The following is a 26,213-nucleotide window of genomic DNA, read 5'->3' as shown; positions in this document are numbered from 1 at the left end:
CTGGTGCCATGTGCGGCCGCGGTCATCTTGTGACTGAATGTTTAGACCTAAAAAGACCCCTTTTGGTCACAGCTATGAAATAGTCGTAGATGCACGAGATGTATATTATGATTCTTTAGTTAAGCTCAGAGACCCCTCAGGTGGGTGGAACAGTAATAATTGCCTAATTATTGCTTAATTTTCATCTCCTATGAACTTACAGTTAATTTTCCTTTTACACTAAAATTGAAGAAAAATAAACAATTCTGTATTTAATTATAAAGCAATGAAATTAACGTACCAATTTAATTATTACAAGTAACTTAAAAACAATAATGTATAATGACTTTGAAAACATTATAACTCAAAACAACAGAAAACCAAATTAAAAGTGAAGTACTATTGTATTCTGGGCATTTCTGTGAAGGACACAAATTTTAAAATTTAGTAAAATCCCACATTTTCTTTGTTTTCCCCCCGCCCCTCCCCTCTTTAAAAGTTTATTTTAGTAATCCAACAAGGGGCTCAAACTCATAACCCTGAGATCAAGAGTCTTATGCTCTGATGAAGGACCCAGCTAGGCACCCCAATCCTAAGTCTTCTTACCAAACAGCTTCTTAAATCAGATTTTCCATCTTCATATTTTTAATTGGAGCTTCTTCTGAAGACTCATTTTATTTACAGTTGCAAATGTCCTTTTATTGCATCCACTGTCTACTAATTGCTGGAATCAAATACCTGAAGATGTTGGAATCTTATGAATACAGCCAGGACAGCAGTGGAGAGAGTCGTGAACAAAAACATCACAGTCCACACAGAAAACATTTTGGCACACGGCACAAACATAGACCTGCAGTGAAAAACAGAAAAGAAAATTTAAAAAGGAGTTTCCAAAAGTTAAGTACCACACAGCTAGAAGACATTCAAATTGCTTTGTTCTTTTCTCTATCAATTTTCCCCACGCATCTACCTAATTACTTCCAATGTACTATTTGTTCTCAAATCTAAGATGATTATTTTTTCCCCCAAAAAACGCTATTCCTTACAAATGAGAAAATTACCTTGTTTTTGACTCCTTAAAGTCTCTTGTATTGTAAGGTATTTTCAATTACTTCATTTTAATTAACTATCTGAGGAAGATACATGAGCTTGAAATTAGTGCTATTTCTTTTTTTATAAAGATTTAATTTATTTATTCATAGAGATGCAGAGAGAGAGGCAGAGACACAGGCAGAGGGAGAAGCAGGCTCCATGCAGAGAGCCTGACGTGGGACTCGATCCAGGGTCTCCAGATCACGCCCTGGACTGCAGGCGGCGCTAAACCGCTGCGCCACCGGGGCTGCCCTAGTGCTAACTTCAAATGCTTACGTCATTTCTCTGATTTGATTAAAAAGAAAAGCACAAGGATGCCTGAGTGGCTCAGTGTGTTGAGCATCTGCCTTCGGCTTGGGTTGTGATCCCAGGGACTTGGGATCAAGTCCTGCATTGGGGTCACCGCATGGAGCCGCTTCTCCCTCTGCCTGTCTCTCTCTCTCTCTCTTTGGATCTCTCATGAATAAATAAATAAAATCTTTAAAAAAAAAAAAACAGAGGACCTCACAACTGCACAAGTTATATTCTCCTTTTATTTAACAATTAAAGAATATGGAAAAAGACACATATAAGGCAAAAAGAAAAAACCCATTATTTTATCAATATTACATATTTGGATACTGTGCCTTGGGGTGAAATTTCCAAGGCAGCATCATACAGAGATTAAAAAATTATTACATCTCAAAAAGCACAGAAGTAAAAACAATGTGTTAAGAAATGTCAAATGAGTCAAAGGTGGCTCTAGTCAGGATAAAGCTACTGATGTCAAAGGGGCATGTGAAACTTACTAAAATTGTTTTATGAAATGTGAGAGTAGACCAAGCAAGCAATCCTTCCAACCGATATTTTATACAGTGCACAAAGTATAGTTTTAAATATGGATACCTAACTAAATTAATAAGAATTTAAAGCTAGATAGTGGTCTAATTTGCATCTTTACATAAGTGTATACATTCAAATTGGTCCCCTTCAAAAATTTAAAAAATATTCTCACTGGCACATTGGGAGGGAACAGCCTTTGGTCTGTAGTAGCTACCTTAAATATTAACTTAAAAATGAATTGTGACAGGGATCCCTGGGTGGCGCAGCGGTTTGGCGCCTGCCTTTGGCCCAGGGCGCGATCCTGGAGACCCGGGATCGAATCCCACGTCGGGCTCCCGGTGCATGGAGCCTGCTTCTCCCTCTGCCTGTGTCTCTGCCTCTCTCTCTCTCTCCGTGTGACTATCATAAATAATAAATAAAAATTAAAAAAAAAAATGAATTGTGACAGAGCCTAAAACACAATACGGAGAACAAGCTTTTAATTTCAAACTAAATACCATTTAGCCTGTAGACAAAAGACAGTTTAAAGTACTAAAATACTGTTATAGAAAAATTAAAATGCAGAACTATAAAGCAGACTACTGAAACCATTTTGCTCCCATTTTATCTTTCCCTACTGTTATCATACTTCCGAGGAATAACCTGATAGGAGCCTGGTTTTCAATAATGCACCAAAAACTTCTAATGCTATTTCCTCAATATTTCTTGTACAATGTTTAATATTTAGGGAGGCCTGGGTGGCTCAGTGGTTGAGCATCTGCCTTTGGCTCCGGGCGTGACCCCGGGGTCCTGGGATCAAGTCCTGCATCAAGCTCCCTGCAGGGAGCCTGCCTCTCCCTCTGTCTGGGTCTCTGCCTCTCTCTGTGTCTCTCCTGAAGAAATAAATAAAATCTTTAAAAAAACACAATTATTTAATACTTAGAAAACACATGAACTTACATGCTGGTCTTTCAATTCCCCCTGACATCCATAACAAAATCTGAAAAAGAAAGTTTAAGAATCATTTTATTAGGAATTCACTCATTAAAACAGCTCAGCAAAATCTCAGTAACAAGAATCCTATAATTAACAATTATCTTTACACACAACTTCTATGAGAAAGACAGAATTAAGAATACCAGTAACTTAAGAAAATTCTACAGTATATCCCAAGGACATCTCATAAGCAAAATTCTACTTAAAAAAATTATTTTCAGGGATCCCTGGATGGCTCAGTGGTTTGGCACCAGGCTTTGGCCCAGGGCGTGATCCTGGAGTCCCGGGATCGAGTTCCACGTTGGGCTACCTGCATGGAGCCTGCTTCTCCCTCCTCCTGTGTCTCTGCCTCTCTCTCTTTCTCTCCCGCCCCCCTCTGTCTATCATAAATAAATAAATACATAAATACATAAATCTTTTTTTAAAAAATAAATAAAAAATAAAAAAATTATTTCCCTCAAGGTTAAATACGAGCATGCTTTCGCTACTGGGATTCTGTGAGGCAATAAAGCCTTACAGAAAATGATTTGGGGGGCGCCTGAGTGGCTCAGTCAGTTAAGTGTCTGCCTTTGGCTCAAGTTCTGATCCCAGGGTCCTGGGATGAGCCCTGCCGTTGGGGGGCTCATCAGGGAGTCTGCTTCTCCCTCTCCCTCTGCTCCTCCCTCAGCCTATGGTCTCTTTTTTGCTCTCTCTCAAATAAAAAAAATATTCTTCAAAATAAAAGAAAAGAAAATAATCTGAGCAACCACTTTGCGACTCTCAAGAGTGAGGAGCAGACAGCTGGTACAATTCTAGACGGACAGAAGAGAAGTTAAATTATGTGTGGATGCTTAAGGGCTTAACGTTGAAGGAATGGTTTAAAAAGTTAAAAGTTTTCAAAGCTTACAAAATTAGCAGCTCTCTCCCTACCCACTCCCACTGCATTTCCAGTTCCCCAAACAGTGAAAACTTTTAAAAGTCTGATAGTTACCTATGTTTACAGTGCTATTGCTTTTTTTCTTTTTTTTCTGGCATTGGCTGTAAACCTCCAAATGTAGAAGATGGGAATTTAATTTTCTTTTAACCCTCTTGAATCGATAGCATATACACACACATAACTAACACCATTCTTAATTCTATATAATGAAATCATTTTGAGTAGAAGAACATTACATTTAGTTTGTTAAGACTATATAAACACATTCAGCTGAGCCACATAACACAACTCTTCCCATCTTCAACATATTTTTTTCCTGAAGTTAATAACTATATTGTTGTTAATAACTATATTGTTGCTTAGTTTTCTACGTAATTGTTGCCAACTCAGCCCCAACCATTCCCTGAGAAATCCAAAATGTCCTCTCTCTGACTACTAACTCTGGGAAATGAATAAGGGGTAGTGGAAGGGGGGCGGGGGGGAATGGGGTGACTGGGTGAAGGGCACTGAGGGGGACACTTGACAGGATGAGCACTGGGTGTTATGCTATATGTTGGCAAATCGAACTCCAATAAAAAAAAAATACCAAAAAAAAAAAAAAAAAACCTCCTCACGTGTTTACCTACATCAGAAATTCTAGTTTTCACCCTCTTGGTGACATCTCTCCTGGCACATTCTGACCCTCTCCAAGCTGGACTATTTATTCCCCATATCTGACATAAAAGTATCATTCTGGAATCTCCTTTTATCATCATCCTAGCCACATCTGAATTAGATCAATGTTCCTATTCTCTTCAGGTCATACTCTTTCGCAGTTTCTTTGAATCATCTCTTTCACAGTTCTCCAGAAAGCCCCTTTTTTGAGGCCTCACAAATCTGAAAATGTCTTTATTCTACCTACATCTAATTGATAGGTTTGCTAGGCCTGTAATTTATAAAATTTTTTTTTTAATTTTTATTTATTTATGATAGTCACACAGAGAGAGAGAGAGAGAGGCAGAGACACAGGCAGAGGGAGAAGCAGGCTCCATGCACCGAGAGCCCGATGTGGGATTCGATCCCGGGTCTCCAGGATCGCGCCCTGGGCCAAAGGCAGGCGCCAAACCGCTGCGCCACCCAGGGATCCCCTAGGCCTGTAATTTAAATTAGTAACAACCATCCCTCCACATTTGGAAGGAAATCGCTCCCTGGCAGTATCCAGTATTACTGAGAGGCAAAACAATTTTAATTCCAGAGTATGGGACTTAATTTTCCTCATCTAGAAATGTTTAGAGTTTTGCTGCATATTCTACAATTTCACAACAATGAACTTCAGTGTGGGTCTGTTTTCCCTAATGGTGTGGGGCACCAGACGGTCCCTTCCAATCTACAAAGCTTCATCCTTCAATAGTAGAAAATATCCTTTAGCTATTTCTTTCCTACGCTTTATTTGAACTTCTATTTCTCTTATTATGCTAATACTAGACCTTCTGAATAAATCCTATGGTTTTACACCACGGAAATAACCTAAGGCTGCAAATCAGGGCTTTCTCGTTGTTTTGGAGAGCCGACTGATCAGCATATAACTACAGGTACTATATACAGAGATGGGCTTAGGGAAATTAATAGATTTCTAGAGATCCAGATCTGTTTAGCAATGAGTCACTTCAGTCATAACCAAGGCATTGTACCATCTCATTTTCCATATTAGACGTAATCTTGGGGCTCCTGGGTGGCTCAGCTGGTTAGTTAAGTGTCACCTTTGGCTCGGGTCATGACCCCAGGGTGCTGGGAACGAGCCCTGCATCCCATGGGGCTCCCTGCTCTGCAGGGAGTCTGCTTCTCCCTCTCCCTCTGCTCTTCCCCTCATTTGTGCTCTCAGGTTCTCTCTGTGTCAAATAAGTAAATAAAAATCTTTAAAAAAAAAAAAAAAAAGGAGGGGGTGGTGCGCCTGGGTAGCTCACTTGGTTAAGCCTCTGCCTTTGGCTCAGGTCATGATCCAGGATCCTGGGATCAAGCCTGGCATCGGGCTCCCCATAGGGGGTCTGCTTCTCCTTCTCCCTCTATCTCCTCCCCCCTGCTTATGCTCTGGCTCTCCTCTCTGAAATAAAATCTTAAAAAAAAAAAAAAGTTGTCTTGTCCAATATGACTATCTTTTTTTTTTTTTTTAATTTATTTATTTACGATAGTCACACGGAGAGAGAGAGAGAGAGAGGCAGAGACACAGGCAGAGAGAGAAGCAGGCTCCATGCACCGGGAGCCCGATGTGGGATTCGATCCCGGGTCTCCAGGATCGCGCCCTGAGCCAAAGGCAGGCGCCAAACCGCTGCGCCACCCAGGGATCCCTAATATGACTATCTTTTTTAATGTTGTAACAATGCATTCAAACATTACTGTATCACATGTAACAGATAGAAATCAAAACTCATATACCTTTCTCCATTATGTTCTTCTAGAGGAATTTCTTGAAAAGGATCCAAAGGAAATAAATGATGGTAAGACCTTGCCAAATGTGGAGCAGACACCAAAGTAAGACCTAACAAATGAAGCAGGGAATCATGTTTAATAGTCCAGAGCTCACTAAGACAATGCCTGAAATGTCAAATAAGAGGTTAAATATTTTCAAGGTTGCTTTTTTTTTTTTTTTTTTAAGATTGCTGGTATGCATTTCCTCATTTACATATTGCTTTAAAAAGAAAATTCCAGGATAGAGTCGTACTTCTGTCACTAACTGTGTGACCTCTGTTGGCCACTTGCTTCCTTAAAAATGAAACAAAACTCTACAATTCTATTACCTGGAATTCCTCCCTGCCCTTATATATACTTATTTTATGAAGGTAAGAGCTGCAGAAACGTCAATAAGATCTACTGCAAAGCCTTTAAAGAACATACTCATTTCAGAAAGATAATCAGAAAACTGTTCCAGAATACCAGGTTTATTCTGAGAAATGGAGTACTGGGCACTCAGTAAAAAAAGTTAGCCATTTCTATTCTCACAGATTAAATTGAGAAACACAGGCGGAGTTTAACATTTACATTTACTTTTTTTTTTTTTAAGATTTATTTATTTATGATAGACATAGAGAGTGAGAGAGAGGCAGAGACACAGGCAGAGGGAGAAGCAGGCTCCATGCCAGGAACCTGACGTGGGACTCGATCCCGGGACTCCAGGATCGCGCCCTGGCCCAAAGGCAGGCGCTAAACCGCTGAGCCACCCAGGGATCCCCTACATTTACTTTAATAGCAATATGGGGAGGGAATCCCTGGGTGGCTCAGCAGGTCAGTGCCTGCCTTTGGCTCCGGGGTGTCATCGTGGAGACCCGGGATTGAGTCCCACATCGAGCTTCCTGCGTGGAGCCTGCTTTTCCCTCTGCCTGTGTCTCTGCCCCTCTCTCTCTCTCTCTCTCCATCTCTCATGAATAAATAAATAAAGTCTTAAAAACAAAAAAAAGCAATATAGGTAAGAAGTTATTCAAGATTAATTTACTAGACAGAGAACAGTTGGTCTCTTACCACAGATTTTACATTCAACTGGAAGCTCACAGTACTTTGCCCGACACTGAGGGCAGAAATACCCTCCTAATGTAAGTCCTGGCTCCGTGTTGCTATCCAGGTGCCTGTGGGAGGAAACATTAAAGTGATACAAAAAGATGTGAATGGTTATAGCAAAAAAAAAAAAAAAAAAAGTATGCTACCCTGATTTTAAATCATCAAGCTGGGGATCCCTGAGTAGCTCAGTGGTTGAGCGCCTGCCTTCGGCCCAGGGTGTGATCCTGGAGTCTGGGAATCAAGTCCCACATCGGGCTCCCTGCATGGAGCCTGCTTCTCCCTCTGCCTGGGTCTCTGTGTCTCTCATGAATAAATAAATCTTTTTAAAAAAATTAAATAAATAAAATAAAATCATCAAGTTGTTTGACAGCTTACTTAGGCGAGGTTCATTCTTTACCTTTTTTCCTCTCTGCATTTGTTTCAAATAGTTTGCATTAATGTCTTTACTGTTTTTTTTTTTTCTTAAGTAATTTCCATGCCCAATGTGGAGCTCAAACTCATGACCTTGAGATCAAGAGTCTCATGCTCTCCCGACTGAGCCAGCCAGGTGCCCCAAGTGCATTAATGTCTCTGAATTCACTCTTTTCTTTAGTGACATCTGCTGTTAATCACATCCAGTATATTTTTCACTTCAGACACTGTATTTGTCTCTAGAACTTTGATTCAGGTCTTTTTCATAATAGCTGGGTCCCCCCCCCCCCCCCCGTAATAGCTGTTTTAATACTTTGTCTACTAATTCTATCAACTGTGTTGTTCTTGGGTATGTTTCTGTTCTTTGATTCTCTCCTTCTTGTGGAGGATATTTTCCACCTTCTCTGCATACCCGGTCATTTCTGATTGGCTGCCAGACATTATGAATTTTTCTTTCTTTTAGGTGCTGGACTTTCTGGTATTCCCTTAAACATGTTGGGGCTTTTTCTAGAATATAGTTAAGTAACTTGGAAATAGTTTGATCTGTTCAAAACTTGCTTTCGAGTTCATTAGGCTGTCCAGAACAGCTGTTAGTCTAGGGTCATTTTGGTTCCCTCACTGTGGACTCTGTTCAATGCCCAATGTTAAGAGATCCCTCCACACTGACTGGGGGGAACATGAACTATTGCATGCCTCCTGTGAGCTCCACGGACTAGGCCACCTCTCTCCTCTTCAGGGGTTCTTTCGTGGGCCTCAGGTAGCTTCCACACGAATGTGACGATCATAACTCAGCTGATGACTCATGGGGAAGTCTCTCTGTGGTCTCAAGAGCTCTCTGTATAGCTCCTTACTTTCTAGTACTGTGCCTGGAAAACTACAGCCATTTCAGCCTCCCCAAACTCTGAATTCTGTTTCTTCACCTGAGCAAGAAATCCAGGCTCTGAGTAGATTTTCCCTCCCTGCACTGCAGCCTGGAAATTCTCTCCAGGCAGTAAGCTGCACTCACAGGGGCCACTTCATGTGTTTCAAGGATCATTACCTGCACTGGCTGTTGTCCACATCTGAAAATCACTATTTCATGTACTTTGTCTGGTTTTGTGGCAGGAGGGAAGACGGGACATTCAGTCTCTATGGTACCCCGATAACTGGGGACACAACTCTTATTTGTGATTTTTAAGAATTACTTTCTTTAATTTAATTTTGTTTTATGATTATGTAAAGTTAAAACAAGGTATGTTCAGAAACGTCAAGGAGCCATCCCTTTGCCTTTCTCCATGCCCTAGCCAGGCATACATTTTTTTATTTTACTTTCTATTTCCATTACTATTTTTGTCATTAATATAAACATATAATTATATTCAATCAAGTCTCCACCTTCTGGGCAGCCTGGGTGGCTCAGCAGTTTAGCGCTGCCTGCAGCCGGGGGAGTGATCCTAGAGACCTGGGATTTAGTTCCACATCGGGCTCCCTGCATGGAGCCTGCTTCTCCCTCTGTCTGTGTCTCTGCCTCTCTCTATCTTTAAAATAAAAGATTTAATTTATTTATTCATGAGACAGAGAGAGAGAGAGAGAGGCAGAGACACAGACAGAGGGAGAAGCAGGCTCCATGCAGGGAGCCTGATGTGGAACTAAATCCCAGGTCTCTAGGATCACTCCCCCGGCTGCAGGCAGCGCCAAACCACTTTGCCACTGGGGTTGCCCAAATAAAATATTAAAAAAAAAAAAAGTCTCCACCTTCTTCTTAGATGAGTAGTAGCATACTACACATTTTTCTCTACCTTGCTGTTTTACTTAGCACTAATTGCCAAAGATTACTCTACAGACAGAGTCCGTACTCCTTGCTAGTGCTACATAGAAGGTAGCCTCTTACATACGCCATTACACCCCGAGCCCTCCAACTTCAGTTTATATTTTTAAATTTATAACTTACAGGACAGAATTGAAAGTGTCAAAACATAACCACTGACAGTTTTAAGGGTTTTACTTACGCCATGCTGAAAGAGGGCTTTGCATCTTGGTCAGACAGAGAAGCGATGGTATGTTGCGGAAATCCTTGATAGAAGAAAATGTATTACTTTCTTTTTTCAAGCAAATATCAAAATTCTAGAACTAGGAACCTAAAAATGTTCCTACCAGAAAGCCCACAAAATTGTACGTTTCTTGTATTCTACTGCCCTTCAGATCTGTTTATTATAGTGAGGTCAAATTGACTGTAATTCCAGGTTATGTGAAAAATTAAAAGTGGAGAGGGCAGCCCGGCTAGCGCAGCTGTTTAGCACCACCTGCAGCCCAGGGTGTGATCCTGGGGACCCAGGATCGAGTCCCACATCAGGCTCCCTACATGGAGCCTGCTTCTTCCTCTGCCTGTGTCTCTCCCTCTCTATCGTTCATGAATAAACAAATTAATTTAAAAAAAAGAAAAATTAAAAGTGGAGAATGTGGAGGAAAGATCCATCCATACATATGATCACAGATTCTACAGATCTAAAGATCTTTAGATCTAAAGATCACAGATTCTAATTAATAACACATAGTGCTGGGATCCCTGGGTGGCGCAGCGGTTTGGCGCCTGCCTTTGGCCCAGGGCGCGATCCTGGAGACCCGGGATCGAATCCCACGTCGGGCTCCCGGTGCATGGAGCCTGCTTCTCCTTCTGCCTATGTCTCTGCCTCTCTCTCTCTCTCTCTCTGTGTGACTATCATAAATAAATAAATAAAAAAAATTAAAAAAAAATAAAATAAAATAACACATAGTGCTTTTTAAAAAGAAAATGTGGGTAATTTTTAACTACTTCTGACACAATGCAGGGATCTATTACATGGTTGTCCACTTTCGTTTTATATAAGCTATACTTCTACGTTTAAAATTTTGGAATGCCTAAACCCATGTACTTGGTTTTCCATGCAAATTTTTAAAAAAGATTTTATTTATTTACTTATTTATTTGAGAGAGAGAGAGTAAGAGAACACAAGCAGGGGGAGTGGCAGAGGGAGAGGGAGAAGTAGGCTCCCCACCGAGCAGGGAGCCCCATGTGGGGCTCTATCCCAGGACCTTAGGGATCATGACCTGAACTGAAGGCAGACGCTTAACCAACTGAGCCACCCAAGCGCCCTCCATACATATTTTTAAATTCTGGAAACACGTCCAAAAGAAGCAGAAACCATAAAAAAGAAATTTCAGGGCAGCCCAGGTGGCTCAGCGGTTTAGCACCGCCTTCGGCCCAGGGCATGATCCTGGAGACCCGGGATCGAGTCCCACATCGGGCTCCCTGCATGGAGCCTGCTTCTCCCTCTGCCTGTGTCTCTGCCCCCACGCCCCCGCACTGGCCTCTCTCTATGGCTCTCAGGAATAAATAAATAAAATCTTAAGAAAAAAAAAAAAAAAAAAAAAACCAGGGCAGCCAGAGTGGCTCAGCGGTTTGGTGCCACCTTCAGCCCAGGGCCTGGTCCTGGAGACCTGGTATCGAGTTCCTCGTCAGGCTCCCTGCATGGAGTCTGCTTCTACCTCTGCCTGTGTCTCTGTCTCTCATGAATGAATAAATAAAATCTTTTAAAAATAAAAAAATAAAAATAAAAATAAAAAACAACTTCATTACATAAAATGTTAAGTCTACCTACATATCGAAACAACTAAGTAGAGGCACCTGGATGGCTCAGTTGGTTAAGTGTCCAACTCTTGATTTCAGCTCAGGTCATGATCTCAGGGCCATGATCGGCCTCACTCAGTGTGAAGTCTGCTTGAGATTCTCTCCTTCTGTCTCTGCCCCTCCCTGTGCTTGCATGTGCACTCTCTCTCAAATAAATAAATACTTTAAAAATAAATATCCATTTTATTTTATTATTTTTTTTAAAGATTTTATTTATTCAGAGAGAGATGGAAAGAGCAAGAGCAGGAGGAGGGGCAGAGACAGGACAAGCAGACTCCCTGCTCAGATCAACACAGGCTTGACCTGGGGACCTGGAGATAATGACTTGAGCAGAAGTCAGATGCTTAGCCAAATGAGCCACCAAAGTGTCCCTAAATATTCATTTGAAAATAACACAAAATAAACACTTACCCATGCGAATAAGTGAACATTCAGAACTTGAGCTAGCAGGTGGAGGACTAACGTGATGTGTCAGTAATTCTTTGTAATGGCTTTCATCTAAAATAACATGGTATGTGCCTAATTAGATGAAAAGTAAAAGAAAAAAATCAGTTTTCCAAACATAAGTATCGATTGTAATTTTTTTAAGAAAATATTTTAAGTAATCTCTATGCCCATCTTGGGGCTCAAACTCACAACCCCGAGATCGAATGTTGCACATTCTATCAACTCAGCCAGCCAAGCACCCCTCAATTTTAGTTCCTAATTTAGTTCATAATTTTAGTTATGTTATTCTATAAAAGTTTTAACATCTGAAAATGTACATTTTCAAAATGAGTATTTAAGTTAAATTATCATTTTTTAAAAACATCCTTTAAATGACATCTCTAAATTGACTTCTCTGGGAATAACTATAATTACAATTGAATTAAAGCCAAGTTATTAGATCTTTACAAAGTATTACATATTAGTGACATTTCTAGTGTCTCAAACGTTATTAACGCATGCTCTAAACACTGAAATAACTACTGAAAAAATCCATGCATTGTGAGACAATATCTTATAGAATCAGTGATACATTTAAGAGGACTATCCATATTATAGATTTCAGGACATGAAGTGATTTAAGTTTAGTACCTTAAAACAGATGAAAACATCCTAATTAATAAACTGCTACATCTTACATAGTAATTATAAATAAATACTGAAGAATCTAGATGTATACCGCCAGTTTCACGAGCAAGTACGGTGCAAACCCGAACCTCTGCAGATAATCCAATGACAGAAACTCTAATTTTAGCTGCCTTGAGGGTCTTCATAAAATCCATGTAAGTGAAGGGTTTGGGGGCAGAAAAAAGACATGCAAAAATTAGTATATTTGAGAAAATAATTTTCTGAAAACTAGTAATAAATTCACTACCGAATTCTCTTCAGAGCTATAAATCTGGTTTGGATTATAAAGAAATGTAGTGGTTCTACCTTGATTAGATCATAGATATTAGATGGATCACAAGTTGTGAGGCTGCTAAAGATGATTAGGACTTCTCTACTTGTATGTCCAGGCATGTGTCTACAGAAAGATAAAATATATTCCAATGAGGTATAACAAAGTAATAAAAAATTTACCCAGAAAACAGTACATGTGGTTTATATATTCAGACCACAGAATATCTCATTTGTTTTAATAATACAAAGGAATGAATTGAGTATCTCTAAATGTGCTAATGTAAATTTTTCTAAAATAAGCTACAAAAAATATTGATTCATTTATTCTTTCCATAGATTCTTACTGAATACTCTTTTAGGTTCTGGGACTAGAATGTTAAGCAAGAATGAATAAGGTTCCTGACATAATCAAACTTACAAATTAGTAGATTCGTTTTGTATGAAGTCTAAAGTGTACACTGGAAAGGATAACAATATTGCACGGATCAACTTTAAGGTGTGTCTTGACAATAGTAACATACGTCTTTTTTAAAGGCTATAATTTAACCTCATGATGATTCAGAGTCATAACATTCATAAACATTAGTGTTTGTGTATCATTCAATTATATCATAATTTATAAGACTTTAAGATGTGATGAACTGTTTTCTATGCTTTCTGGAGCAATTTTCAATTGTTTACAGCTTTCCTGCTAATATCTGTATCGTTGGGCTCTCAGAATTCATTTGTGGATGCTGCTCTTGTGCCTACCTTTAACGTGGATGCTATCTCCTTTTCATCTACTTCAAAACTAGAAAAACGTCTGTTATATAAAGGTATAAAAATCAGGACACACTATCCAGGGATAAAAATATATAAGCTAGCACTAACAGAATATTTTGGTCTTAGCTATATTCCACATATTTGAACTTGCTGGAAAAGTGTGCTATTGATTTGCAGAGGTACTACAAAATAAGTTAAAAGTCAATAAATCTACAACAAACTCAATTATTATATCATACTAAATTTCATATACAATGAATTTTTAACAGAATATTTTTTCAGGGGATCCCTGGGTGGCTCGGCAGTTTAGTGCCTGCCTTTGGCCCAGGGCGTGATCCTGGGGTCCCGGGATCGAAGTTCCCGTGTCAGGCTCCCAGCATGGAGCCTGCTTCTCCCTCCTCCTGTGTCTCTGCCTCTCTCTCTCTCTATCATGAATAAATAAATAAATCTTTAAAAATATATATATATGTTTTTTCATCAACATTTTCTTTTGAACTAATATAGCTACAGTTTTAATTATACTTTTCTAAAACCTTCAAGAATCTTATTAACTCAGACGTAAAATGAAAATTAGAAACCGACACCACACTAAACATCAGAAACATTACCTATTTCTCTTAAGTTTCATTACAGCTCAGTTTATGGAGACACCTATTAATACATTATCATCTCAATTCATTCAAAAAAATTTGACACCAATTACAAATAAAAAATGTAAAATACCAACTTTAGAGTTTGCATAGCCATGCTTAAGGAGTTATAGAGAGAGGGTTCTCCGTGGCAGGTCATATCTACAGCTTTCTTCAAAGATGTTATATGTTTCCTTGGATTTCCTAAAATAGAAATGGAATAATCTACTTATAATAACATTTTATATATACATTACAGAAATTTGTTTCTCCCCAAATTTACTTATCTATATGTTGTTAAAGAACAGAAATCTCTTCAATTTATGTTTTTAGTAAATTGCACTTTTATGCATACTGAAAGATAGAATAAAAATGATCTGTATCTATGTACTAGCACACTTTTTATTTTTAACTCATGAACCCGAAACCAAGAGTTGCACGTTCTACTGACTGAGCCAGCCAGGTGCCCTATTAGCACATGTTTGATCTTATTATTATTATTATTATTATTTTTAAAGATTCCATTTATTTATTCATGAGAGACACAGAGAGAGAGAGAGAGGCAGAGGGAGAAGCGGGCTCCATGCAGGGAGCCCAATGCGGGACTCAATCCCAGGACTCCAGGATCATGCCCTGGGCCAAAGGCAGGCGCCAAATCGCCGAGCCACGCAGGGATCCCCGATATTTTAAATATTATTAAAGCACAAAACTTTTTCCTTTCCAGACTCATATACTTTCACATTTTAACATCCCTGAAATGACGCTGTATCTTACACTCTGGCAGCCAGGGAGCTGTTGTGACACAGACGTGGCTGTCCACTCACATGCGAACCTACAAATGGCCACTGAGGTCAGCTGTTCCAATTCCATAATGTACATTATTCGTGCTATTCATGTTTAGTTTAACTGCCATTTCAAGTGTGTCTACAGAAGGTTTTTACTACAAAAAGTTATATTTCGGGCAGCTGGGTGGCTCAGCAGTTTACCACCTTCGGCCCAGGGCCTGATCCTGGAGACCCAGGATCGAGTCCTACGTCGGGCTCCCTGCATGGAGCCTGCTTCTCCCTCTGTCTGTGTCTCTGCCTCTCTCTCTCTGTGTCTTTCATGAATGAATAAATAAAAATCTTAAAAAAAAAAAAGGTTATATTTCTATGTAGAAAAGTAAGAGGCAGAGCAGGGAGGTATAAATTTATTATTAGTGAAGCAAAAATTCACTGATAGAAGAATGACTGCAATTCCCTATTTTTCTTTAGGGGATTAAAAAAAGCATTAGAGGGGCACCTGGGTAGCTCAGTGGTTGAGCATCTGTCTTAGGCCCAGGCTGTGATCCTGGGGTCCTGGGATGGAGTCCCGCATCAGGCTCCCAGTAGGGAGCCTGCTTCTTTCTCCCTCTTTCTCTGTCTCTCCCTCTGTTGAACATTTCCCAATCTCTCACTACTGTACAAAGAGTGCATTTGTAGAATGAGAATTTTTCTTCTTTCATGTTTCTTAAGTATAAATTCCAAGGAACAACTATTTTTTTATATTTTCCAAAAAATGTAAAATAAATTCATCAATCTATCAGCATTATAAATACCAGTTTCTCCATGGATCCACAAGCAATACACTGCTTTTTAAACTTCATTTTGTGCGTTTAAAATATATAAAATAATAAACTGTTGAGCGGTTTTGCTTTGTTTTTTTGATCACTTCTTTGGCTAAAATTTCTTTTTTAATAGCTTCTTTGTTTCTGTTTTTATCCTGGTATGAATTATCTTTGTCTATTCATCTACTTGGAGCTTCTTCATGTTCTTATTTATGAGAGAGTTTTAAAATACTAATAAGCATTTGCCATTATTTAATACACATTTTAAGTATTTATTCTTGGAATCATAAAATTTTAGAAATGAAAAGTACCTCACCAAGTCCAAATCCCTCATTTCATAAGTGAGAAATGATTCTAACAAGTTAAAGATCTGCCTAAAGACAAATACCAACCATTGGCAAGATCAGCACTTAAACCTAAGTCTCTTGGCTCTCTACCTACTAGTTTTCTTTCTACTGTACCACACAAACTATCTTGTTCCTCTCCTATTGTATTGTAAGTCCGGGAAGTCCGGGAAAAGAACATACTACGTTATTATCGGTGTAGTTTATAGCAGTGATTCTATCAGAGAGATAAAGGGTGCCATCAACAGGCCTATCAGAACATCTAGAGGATTTTGCATCCCTCTACATAGGACTTCCTTGGCATCCAGAAAAAACTACTCTGAATGTGGGAAGGGTGCAGGAGGGTTGGCCATACATCCCTTCCTTAGGGAAACCATCCTTTCCTCACAGTATCATAATCCTGCTGCTTACACTGCTTCCTTCCTGCTGCAGGTACAGGCAAATAACCCAGGCCCACCAAAAAATACTTCTTTCCTCTGGCCACTTTGCTTAACGATGGGCAGATCACAAGCAGGGCCATTCAGAGACCTGTGGGGCCTGTGCTGAAGCTAAGGACTACAAGGGTTATGTGGACATGGAGCTGATAACAGACTTCTTTTTACCTCAGAAAACATTCAGAGAATGAAGCCAAACAGCCAAGAACCCCGGAAAAGACTATGGGTGAACTCAGCCCTCCTTCAGAGATGAGCCAATCATTTCCCTTATGTGTTAAAGCTAGTGTGAGGGACCCCTGGGTGGCACAGCGGTTTAGCTCCTGCCTTTGGCCCAGGGCGCGATCCTGGAGACCCGGGATCGAATCCCACGTTGGGCTCCCGGTGCATGGAGCCTGCTTCTCCCTCTGCCTGTGTCCCTGCCTCTCTCTCTCTCTCTCTGTGACTATCATAAATAAATAAAAATTAAAAAAAAATTAAAAAAAAATAAAGGTAGTGTGAGTTTTTGTTTTTTGTTTTTTTGTTTTGGTTATTCACAACTGAATTTCTTGAACACTGCAGCCTAACATACATATCAATCCTTACTGCCATCGTGAACAACCATTACTGTCGAATATATGTCATTTTGCACTAATCTGTACTGGTGAGGATGAAAGGATGAGAACTGGATTTAAGGGATAGTGTATTTCACAGAAACTAAAATAGAATTAGTCATGTGAACTTATTACAGCACATATACCAAAGCAAATAAAATCTGCACTATCTTTGAAGACAATAAAATTCAATTAGGCATGTCATGAGAACAGAAAAACTGAATTATTAACAATAACTGCAATTCAATTTTTAAACCCTTTGCTCTTTAGAGATTTGACTTTTTATTTTTTTTATTTTTTTTTTAAAGATTTTATTTATTTATTCACAGAGATGCAGAGAGAGAGAGAGAGAGAGGCAGAGACCCAGGCAGAGGGAGAAGCAGGCTCCATGCAGAGAGCCCGACATGGGACTCGATCCAGGGTCTCCAGGATCACGCCCTGGGCTTCAGGGGGCGCTAAACCGCTGCGCCACCGGAGCTGCCTGAGATTTGACTTTTAATACATTACTTTTAAGACTAAGTGTATTTTGGGAATGGTTAAAATAATTTTATCTTAATACCTTCAGGATAAGAATGTGTAAGTCATAAACATTTACATTCACTGCAGTAGTTTTCATTACTGTACAGAATTTAAAGCAGTTCATCTTAGATACCAAGAATTTAATGGAGGATATAATGGAGAGGTTATTAAGTTTCACATGGAAAGCATAAAAGAAGTCTTCATTTTACTTATTAGGCAACCTTATGAACAGGGTTACAAGGTTGAATAAATAGAGCCGAGTCCTTGAGTCCTATAAAGGTAATTTTATGCATACCTGAGAGTTCGGTCAGTTTTTCAGCTCTTTTACTCTTTGTTACAATTATTCCAATCTCAAAATAAAAACAAAAATAAATTAGTTAATTATAAAAGGCATAAGTAACATGTAAGAAACTTTTTCTCATGATGTCTTTGACAGAAATTTAACTAGGAGTTCACTGTACATTATTTAACTTTTAGAGTTGCCTTGCTTTTCATTGATAAATATACCAGAAACTGGTACACAATATGGATCACTTAAAATAATTCATAGAATGTATGCCCACCATTTTAAAAATAAATATAACTGGCAGTAATATCAGAAATCTAATCCTGAATTCCATCGCTTATCTACATACCTGGCTAATAGGATTTTGATCAAAATATTCTTCTACGAAGTATTCCAACAACTGTTTAAAGAAAGCAAAAATACTAGATAAGGGCAAAATAATAACCATACAGAATATGTTTTATGAAACCTATTTATCATTTATCATGATTTTTAGGCTTAGAGATGTTCAAATATTTAGTAAAAATATTAAATAAACAAAAATAAATTTGAAAATATTCAAATAAATAAAAATCACAATATTAAATAAGCCTGAATATAAAATGGTAAGCTATGAACTGGGTTTAAAAGATGGAACCGGGTGGATCCCTGGGTGGCTCAGCAGTTTAGCGCCTGCCTTTGGCCCAGGGCGTGATCCTGGAGACCTGGGATCGAGTCCCACATCAGGCTCCGTTTGAGGAGCCTGCTTCTCCCTCTACCTGTGTCTCTGCCTCTCTCTCTCTGTCTCTCATGAATAAATAAATAAAATCTTAAAAAAATAAAATAAAATAAAAGATGGAACCGGGGCACCTGGATGGCTCAGGCGGTTAAGTGTCTGACTCTTGATTTAATTTCAGGTGGTGATCTCAGGGTCATGGGACTGAGCCCCAAGTCAGGTTCTGTGTTGGGTGGGGGTCTGCTGGAGATGCTGTCTACCCCTCCTTGACTCTCTTACTAGCTTTCTCTCAAATAAATCTTCAAAGAAATAAAAAGATAAGTAAAAGATGGAACCATTTGGACATGAGACAGAAATAATCTACACATGGAAAGATCTGGGACACCTGGGGGCTCAGTGGTTGAGCATCCACCTTCAGCTCAGGTTGTGTTCCCAGGGTCCTGGGATCGAGTCCCACATCGGGCTTCCTGCATGGAGCCTGCCTCTCCCTCTGCCTGTGTCTCTGCCTCTCTCTCTCTCTGTCTCTCATCAATCAATCAGTCAATCAGTCTAAATAAACATGGAAAGATCCAATGAAGCCAGAAACAAGAATGAGAAGTGACGATGGGTTTTGATAAATTAGGAATAATTTGAATGTGTTTATTAATTAGGGGACTGATTTGAGTAAATCCAAACACAATGAAAAGGGATAACCATGTGACAAAGCAAGACCCTGACTAGGCTGGGAGGACAGAAATTAAGAGCATAAATAGGGACACCTGGGTGGCTCAGCGATTGAGCGTCTGCCTTTGGCTCAGGGTGTGATCCTGGGGTTCTAGAATGGAGTCCTGCATCAGGCTCCCCGCATGGAGCCTGCTTCTCCCTCTGCCTGTGTCTCTGCCTCTCTCTGTGTGTTTCTCATGAATAAATGAATAAAATCTTAAAAAAAAAAAAAAAGAGAAACAAATTACTTAAAAAAAAGAGCATAAATAGCCTTTTGTTGTATCATTTTCCTAAATGATGTGGTTAAACACCTACCTAGCTCTGGTTTGTATTAACTCAAAAAAATGCATTCTGTAAAAACATTTCTTCATGGGAAGGTATAGGGAGGAGGGGAGATAGAAAAAAAGAACTATGGCCAGTCCTCGGGCGCTCCAGCATGCTAAAATTGCAGAGAGGAGCCTGAGGTGAAAATAAAAGAGACTCCATGTAACCAAAGTCAGAAGAAGGATGGTGGCGTGCTGGGTAGCTCAATACTTAGACTGTGCGAATCCTGATCGGGGTTGTGAGCTCCAGCCCCACAGCACCAGTAAGATTACTTAAAAAAAGAACAAAAACAAAAACAGACAAAAAACAAAAGAAGGGTCCCTTTCAGGGAAGGAAGGAGCGGTCAACTACTTGCTGCTAAAGATAAAAAGGAGTTGAATTTCACATTCTGGAGGTTATGGTGGACCTTGAAAAAGTAGTTGTAGATAACACTCCAATTGGAGTGTGTTAAAGAGAGAATGCTCTGTCATTCAACTGTGGAGAATTGATCAAAACTGCAATAAACACACACATTTACCAAGAGAGAACATAAAGCACAAATCTAACCTAGTAAATTTAAAAAACTTGTGTATAAGAGCAGCAGCAGAGGAATCTGGAGCAGAATGGAGTCCGGGAGTAGGACCTGGCTTCTACCTCATCCTATTCCCATCGAAGCCCCATTCCTCACTGAAAAAAGTTCCAAGAAATCTCGCTAATACTCTTACTTTGGTAGAGAAGTGAAGAGAGAGAGTATATCTTATCTTTTTTCTTCTTCTGCCAGGAGTTATGAATGAATAGGGAAAGAAATCAGGAACTAACATTCCTTGTCAGAAGGGAAGAATCCAAGCTTCACACTTAATTTTTTTTTTAAGATTTTATTTATTTATTCATGAGAGACACAGAGAGAGAGAGAGAGAGAAGCAGAGACACAGGCAGAGGGAGAAGCAGGCTCCTCGAAGGGAGCCAGATGTGGGACTCGATCCCGGATCTCCAGGATCCCGCCCTGGGCTGAAGGCAGGTGCTCAACCACTAAACACCTGTGAAGCAGGTGCCTCATGCTTCATAATTAATGGAAAGAGTTCAAAGTCTGGGACTATCTCCTCATGGAAATGCATCATATCCTCCCTCCCTGGCCCAGTTAGTGAAACGAGACACAGACCAGTCAATAGAGTGTCAGAAGATAAAATGGAGCTCTGTAAGTTCAATGGAGTCTGCACGCCACCCATGCTGAGCTTCCCCCCTTTGGTGCACACCAAGTCATCCCAGCTACTATTCTCTTAGGTCACAGAAAAGTGGATTAAACACAAGTACCCAGGCTAAAATCAAACTTTAGAAGGGAAAACATGATCCACAGAAAAACCTGTTCATGAATACTCACAGCAGCATTACTCATTATGGCCCCCAAAAGTAGAAACAACCCAAAGTTGTATACAGTGGAATACTGTTTGGCAAAATTACAGAAAGTTTGTTATAGTTTTTTTCTTTTTCTTTATAGTTTTATTTATCTAAGTAATCTCTAAACCCAACGTGGGGCTCGAACTCACGACCCTGAGATCAAGAGTCACTCACGCTGCTGACTGAGCCCGGCAGGCCCCCCTGCATTTTCTTTTTGTAATGATAAAAATGCTCTAAAATTGATTGTGGCAATAATGTTGCACAACTCTGTAATATGAAAGAAATTTTAACAGTACACTTTAAATAAATTAATTTTATGGTAGGTGAACTTGTATCTTAATAAAGATGTTACAGTAAAATAAACTTCTTTTAGAATTCAGTGTCTTTTCTCACATTTAGTATAAATTAAAATCATTTTACTATACCTTTAGGGTACAAGTCAATCTATTTGGCTTTAAATCTTGGTCTTCCATTGTTCTTGATCCATCGACTACCACATAAAGATGACGCATCTACCAAAAATAAACCACAAATAAGGACAATTTTCAAATACACTTTTGACCAGAAAGTAAAAATGGCATTTATTACTTACATATTCTAGACACATATTTTTAATATATTCTTTGAAAATGTTGTCAAAAAAAAAAAAAAGAAAAAAAAAAAGAAAATGTTTGTTGTCTTACTAACATTAATTCTGTCAAGACAGAATGTTTCTCTAACCCATCTAGTTCTGTACTGGTAAAGAAAAAAAATATCAACATACCATTCCAAGCCGAACTTGTCCATGGTGTTCAAATACTCTGTTAAAATTATGCAAACGGTTTAATGGAAGGTCCTCTATTACCCAAAAAACTAATGTAACTTTTCAACTAACCTGCATTGTTTAGTGAAGTAAATTAACTTATGGGATCCACATAATTACAGGCATTTTGGATAGTCCCTAAAGACCCATTTCCCTTTTGAGGTGCTAGGCTGCTGGTCCCTTCCCCTAATTCAAGAGTTTAAAGGTCAGTTTCCCTGGAACACAGCTGAAATGAAGTACTCAGGAGTGTGTATAGGTGGACAGAAAGCTTTAAAAGAATAATTTACGGGGATCCCTGGGTGGCTCAGCAGTTTAGCACCTACCATCAGCCAATGGCACAACCCTAGAGTCCCGGGATCGAGTTCCGCATCAGGCTCCCTGCATGGAGCCTGCTTCTCCCTCTGCCTGTGTCTCTGCCTCTCTCTCTCTCTCTCTCTCAATCTCTCTCTCTTTCTCTGTGTCTATCATGAATAAATAAAATCTTAAAAAATAATAATAACTTACTTTTTGTAACACACTTAAAAAAGGTTACATACCTTTTTCTCTTTGCTTTGAAGAGAATGTCTTCTATTGTAGCTTTCAATGATCCTGACTCATCTTCTTTAAGAATCTCCCTGTAAGCAATAATTTGTTTGAAAATCCAGAAATGTATTAACTCAAGAGAAATGAAAATGGAAGTCCCCACAGAGATATGCACCTGAATGTTCACAGCTATGTTATTCGTAAAAGCCCAAAGTTGTAATCAATCTAAATGTCTATCAACCGGTGAGTGGATGAATGAAAACATGATATACAATATGTTATTCAGCAATAAAAAGGAATGCATTACTGATCCCTGCTACGGCTTAGATGAACCTTGAAAATACTGTTATGTGAAAGAAGCCAGACATAAATGGTCACATATTACATGATTACATTTACATGAAACATCTAAAAAAGGCAAATGCATAGAGACAAAAAATAGATTAGTAGTTGTCTACAGCTGGAGGTAGGAATGAAATTGATCGCAAATGGGCATGAAGGATCTTAATTGGGTGGTAAAAATTTTCTAGAAATGAGTTATGGTGATGATTGCACAACTTAGTAAATTTTCTAAAAATCAATGACTTATAATTGGAAACAGGTAAATTTTAATATGTCTTAAATATATTTTAATGAATTTATTTAAAAGAACCAATGACTGAAAGAGAAGAGATAAAGGTGTAGAACAATAATAAGAAACAATGTGTAAAAAAGAGGGTAATAATGCCCTACTCACCATGTCCTTTCATAGCCTCCTTCCCATCGCTTAGTTCTTTCAGGTTCTTCATCCATTTTTTCTTAAATGTATTATTCAATATCCTGTAAAATTCATTAGACTATGGGTTTACTACAAATACTTGTCACCAAATTCGTACTTTTCAATGTGAAAAGTAAAGACAGGGAAGCAAACAAAGTAAAAAACAAACAGAATGTAAGGTCATCTAATTCTTTGCAATTTATTCAATAATTGTTGAATGAAAATACTTTACAAAATCCTTATGGAACTTTTTTCCCCATTCCTAAAAAATATATGTGAACATTCACACACAAGTTGGGCATCGAGAGATAAACATCTTTTTACAATTTTTATTATTTATTTATTTATTTATTTTTTAAAAAGATTTTATTTATTCACGATAGACATAGAGAGAGAGGCAGAGACGCAGGCAGAGGGAGAAGCAGGCTCCATGCTGGGAGCCCAACGCGGGACTCAATCCTGAGACTCCAGGACCATGCCCCAGGCCAAAGGCAGGCACCAAACCGCTGAGCCACCCAGGGATCCCCTCTTTTTACAATTTTTAAAAACAAAAATGCATTATAGTCATAGGACAAGACCACAGAATTGCGGGAAGTGGTGAAGATATAGATGAAACAAGATTAGCTACAAGTGATGGTTACTATAGCTGAGTGATGGACTCATGGTGACTCACTGTACCGTCCACTTTTGTGTATGTGTGAATTTTCTCATCATCAAAAAAATTTTTTAAGTAAGCTCTATGCCCAATGTGGAGCTCGAACTGATAACTCTGAGACCAACAGTCACATGCTCTATGACTGAGTCAGCTTGGTGCCCCATGAAAATCATGAGTTTTAAAAGGAAATTTATTATTTATAAATGGTAAATGCTTATAGCTAATAATTCAAACAACAATATTCAACATACACTATAAACTCAACTATTAAAAAGGGAAATGTTCAGTAATTCAATAAATAGGACATGGTTTCAGCTAGATGAAGGGTGACTGGTTTATTGCTTCTCTATTACTTTCTGTATTTTTGTATTTTTCATATGAACATGTATTTCTTTAACAATCAGGGATAAAACTGGTGGTGGGGAACTCTATTAACCATAGCCAAGTAATAAACATCCCAGTCACATCCACACTTCCATCTTCCTAAATGGAATCTCCCTCCCCAACCTACACTCTTCTTTCAGCTTCCTTCTTCCATAAATGAAGGATCAAAGGAATCCTAAGGGCCAAGAAGACATTAAGGACAAAACAAATCCCATCACTGACAGGAGCAAAATTAATTTCTGTAATAACGACCATAAGCAAGACCTTACTTTCCACTTACATCATGGTTTCTATAGAAAAATACATTTTAGGGCACCTGGATGGCTCAGTCAGTTAAGTATCGGCCTTTAGCTCAGGTCGCGATCCCAAGATCCTGGGATCAAGCCCCACATCCGGCTCCCTGCTCAACAGAGGGTCTCTGTCTCCCTCCCTCTCTGACCCTCCCCCTTGCTCATGCTTGGCCTCATCCTCCTTCTCTCAAAATAAGTAAAATCTTTTAAAATTTCTTTTAAAAAAGAAAAATCCATTTTAAAATCTAAAGAACTGACCTATTAACGGACTTCCGTAATAGAAATCTACTGACAAGTTGGAGACTGCTTTTACGGCATCCCTGCTTTCTGCGGCACCTGCTAAAATCAGGTATTACTTGCTAAAGTCCCGTTATCTCTCTCAACGGATTGACAAATCATTTCCTGGCACTGAAAGAGATCTATTCGCTCCAGGAATTCTGGTGAGTTACTTTAGTATATTCTTTGGTAGACTGTCTGAAATGATGACAAGTGACTTAATCACAAAATTTGTGTTATTTCAACACACTGTGCTGGTGCTTGTAAGTTTGATGATGAACGTGGTAACAGCAAATAGTGATTGAATTGAAGATTTTTTTTTAAAGATTTTATTTATTCACGAGAGACACAGAGAGAGAGGCAGAGACACAGGCAGAGGGAGAAGCAGGCTCCATGCTGGAAGCCCAACGCAGGGACTCGATTCCAGGTCTCCAGGATCAGGCCCTGGGCTGAAAGCAGTGCTAAACCGCTGACCCACCCGGGCTGCCCCTAAATTGATCATTTTGATCCCTCCATACAAGATATTGCATTTATCGTGAATTATAAAAAGGACATACCTTACACAGTGTTCTTGATGCTTTTTAGACTCAAATCCTTAGAAAGTCACTACTGCCACCCCATCATACCAATATTCAAACTGTTTTATTTATTTATTTATTTATTTTCAACCTGTTATTTTATTCTTAGTTTATTGCTCATAATTTTCTGAAAGTCCATCAACCCAGTGAGAACCGATGAGCAGAAACTGCAAAGAGGAAGACTCCTGGCTCGCTCACGGATGCATCCAAGGACTGCCGAGTTAGAGCTGCCTGCAATGAATGGGAAACCACAGGGATAAGGACCCAGGTACTGAGCTCCCAGAAGTGCCGATGTTCCAAGGGAAGCTGGAAGGAAGGTAAGCCTCCTGGGGAAAGAGGACCTTGGTGACCTGAGGTCCGCATCTCCTCCGAGAGCTGCTCCGTTTCCCGGGGCTCCGGCCCCCAGCGCAAGCCTAGGAGCAGCCCTACCTAGGAGCAGCCCTACCTGGAGCAGCCCCTACCTAGGTGTAGTCACCTCCGGGAGCTCAGGACGCTGCTGCAAGCCAACCACACCTGCAGCAACGCCGCCCGCCGCCAAGCGCGCACTCCCGCCCCGCCCGGCCGCGCCCTGCTGCGCATGCGCACGATCCCTGTTGCCCCACCTGGAACCGAGGCTCAAGAGGCAGCTTCACGGCGTCGCGGTCACACTCGAACCCAGGACCACAGCTCCCCAAGCTGGAGCTCGGCTCTAGGAGGGGAGAGCCGTTCCCCGGGCGGCCGCGCCAGGTGCTTCTCCGCAGCCGCCGACGGAAGCTGCCGCCCCCCGCCCCGCCGCCCGCTCCCTCGCGCCCTCAACCCGCACTCCAGTAGCGCCGCTCAGCCCCCGCCCCGCGCTCCCGCGACCGCGGCCCCCACCTCCGCTCCGCCGGCAGCTCCCGCCGCGGCCCCGCCGCTCCCGGAGGCCGCCGCTCTGCCGGAAGTCCCGCCCAG

At 39.9% G+C, this 26,213-nt stretch overlaps 1 protein-coding gene across 2 annotated transcripts; it reads right to left on the bottom strand.

Annotated features, from left to right (window-relative positions):
- Positions 1-225: 225 nt before the first annotated feature.
- Positions 226-26,213, bottom strand: LOC478089 (general transcription factor IIH subunit 2). 2 transcript variants are annotated; one of them, XM_038530793.1, is made up of 17 exons: positions 26,139-26,213; positions 25,263-25,514; positions 23,080-23,162; positions 22,358-22,435; positions 21,783-21,819; positions 21,445-21,531; positions 18,254-18,304; positions 17,914-17,968; positions 14,245-14,350; positions 12,789-12,879; positions 12,535-12,622; positions 11,781-11,888; positions 9,712-9,775; positions 7,277-7,380; positions 6,197-6,299; positions 2,833-2,872; positions 226-829 (listed from the first exon to the last, which is right to left on the bottom strand). In XM_038530793.1, the coding sequence occupies exons 3-17, from the start codon at positions 23,133-23,135 to the stop codon at positions 710-712; spliced, it is 1,188 nt and encodes a 395-aa protein (XP_038386721.1). In that variant the 5' UTR covers positions 23,136-23,162; positions 25,263-25,514; positions 26,139-26,213; the 3' UTR covers positions 226-709. The 2 variants fall into 2 exon arrangements, with proteins under 2 accessions (XP_038386721.1, XP_038386722.1); XM_038530794.1 differs by lacking the exon at positions 26,139-26,213 and adding an exon at positions 25,886-26,041.

The sequence above is a fragment of the Canis lupus genome, chromosome 2, assembly GCF_011100685.1.
Source record: "Canis lupus familiaris isolate Mischka breed German Shepherd chromosome 2, alternate assembly UU_Cfam_GSD_1.0, whole genome shotgun sequence".
Lineage (NCBI taxonomy): Eukaryota > Metazoa > Chordata > Mammalia > Carnivora > Canidae > Canis > Canis lupus.
This window is presented reverse-complemented; position numbering and strand designations above follow the sequence as displayed.

What these genes read in the sequence shown, in the direction of transcription:
- LOC478089 (XM_038530793.1), bottom strand. Translation starts at nt 23,135, where the DNA reads ATGGATGAAGAACCTGAAAGAACTAAGCGATGGGAAGGAGGCTATGAA. An exon ending in ATGGCTATGCAAACTCTAAA is followed by an intron (nt 12,880 to 14,244) that starts GTTGGTATTTTA and finishes ATCTTTCTGTAG; the next exon opens with ACACATGCCTGGACATACAA. An exon ending in AGTTGAATGTAAAATCTGTG is followed by an intron (nt 6,300 to 7,276) that starts GTAAGAGACCAA and finishes TTCATTTGTTAG; the next exon opens with GTCTTACTTTGGTGTCTGCT.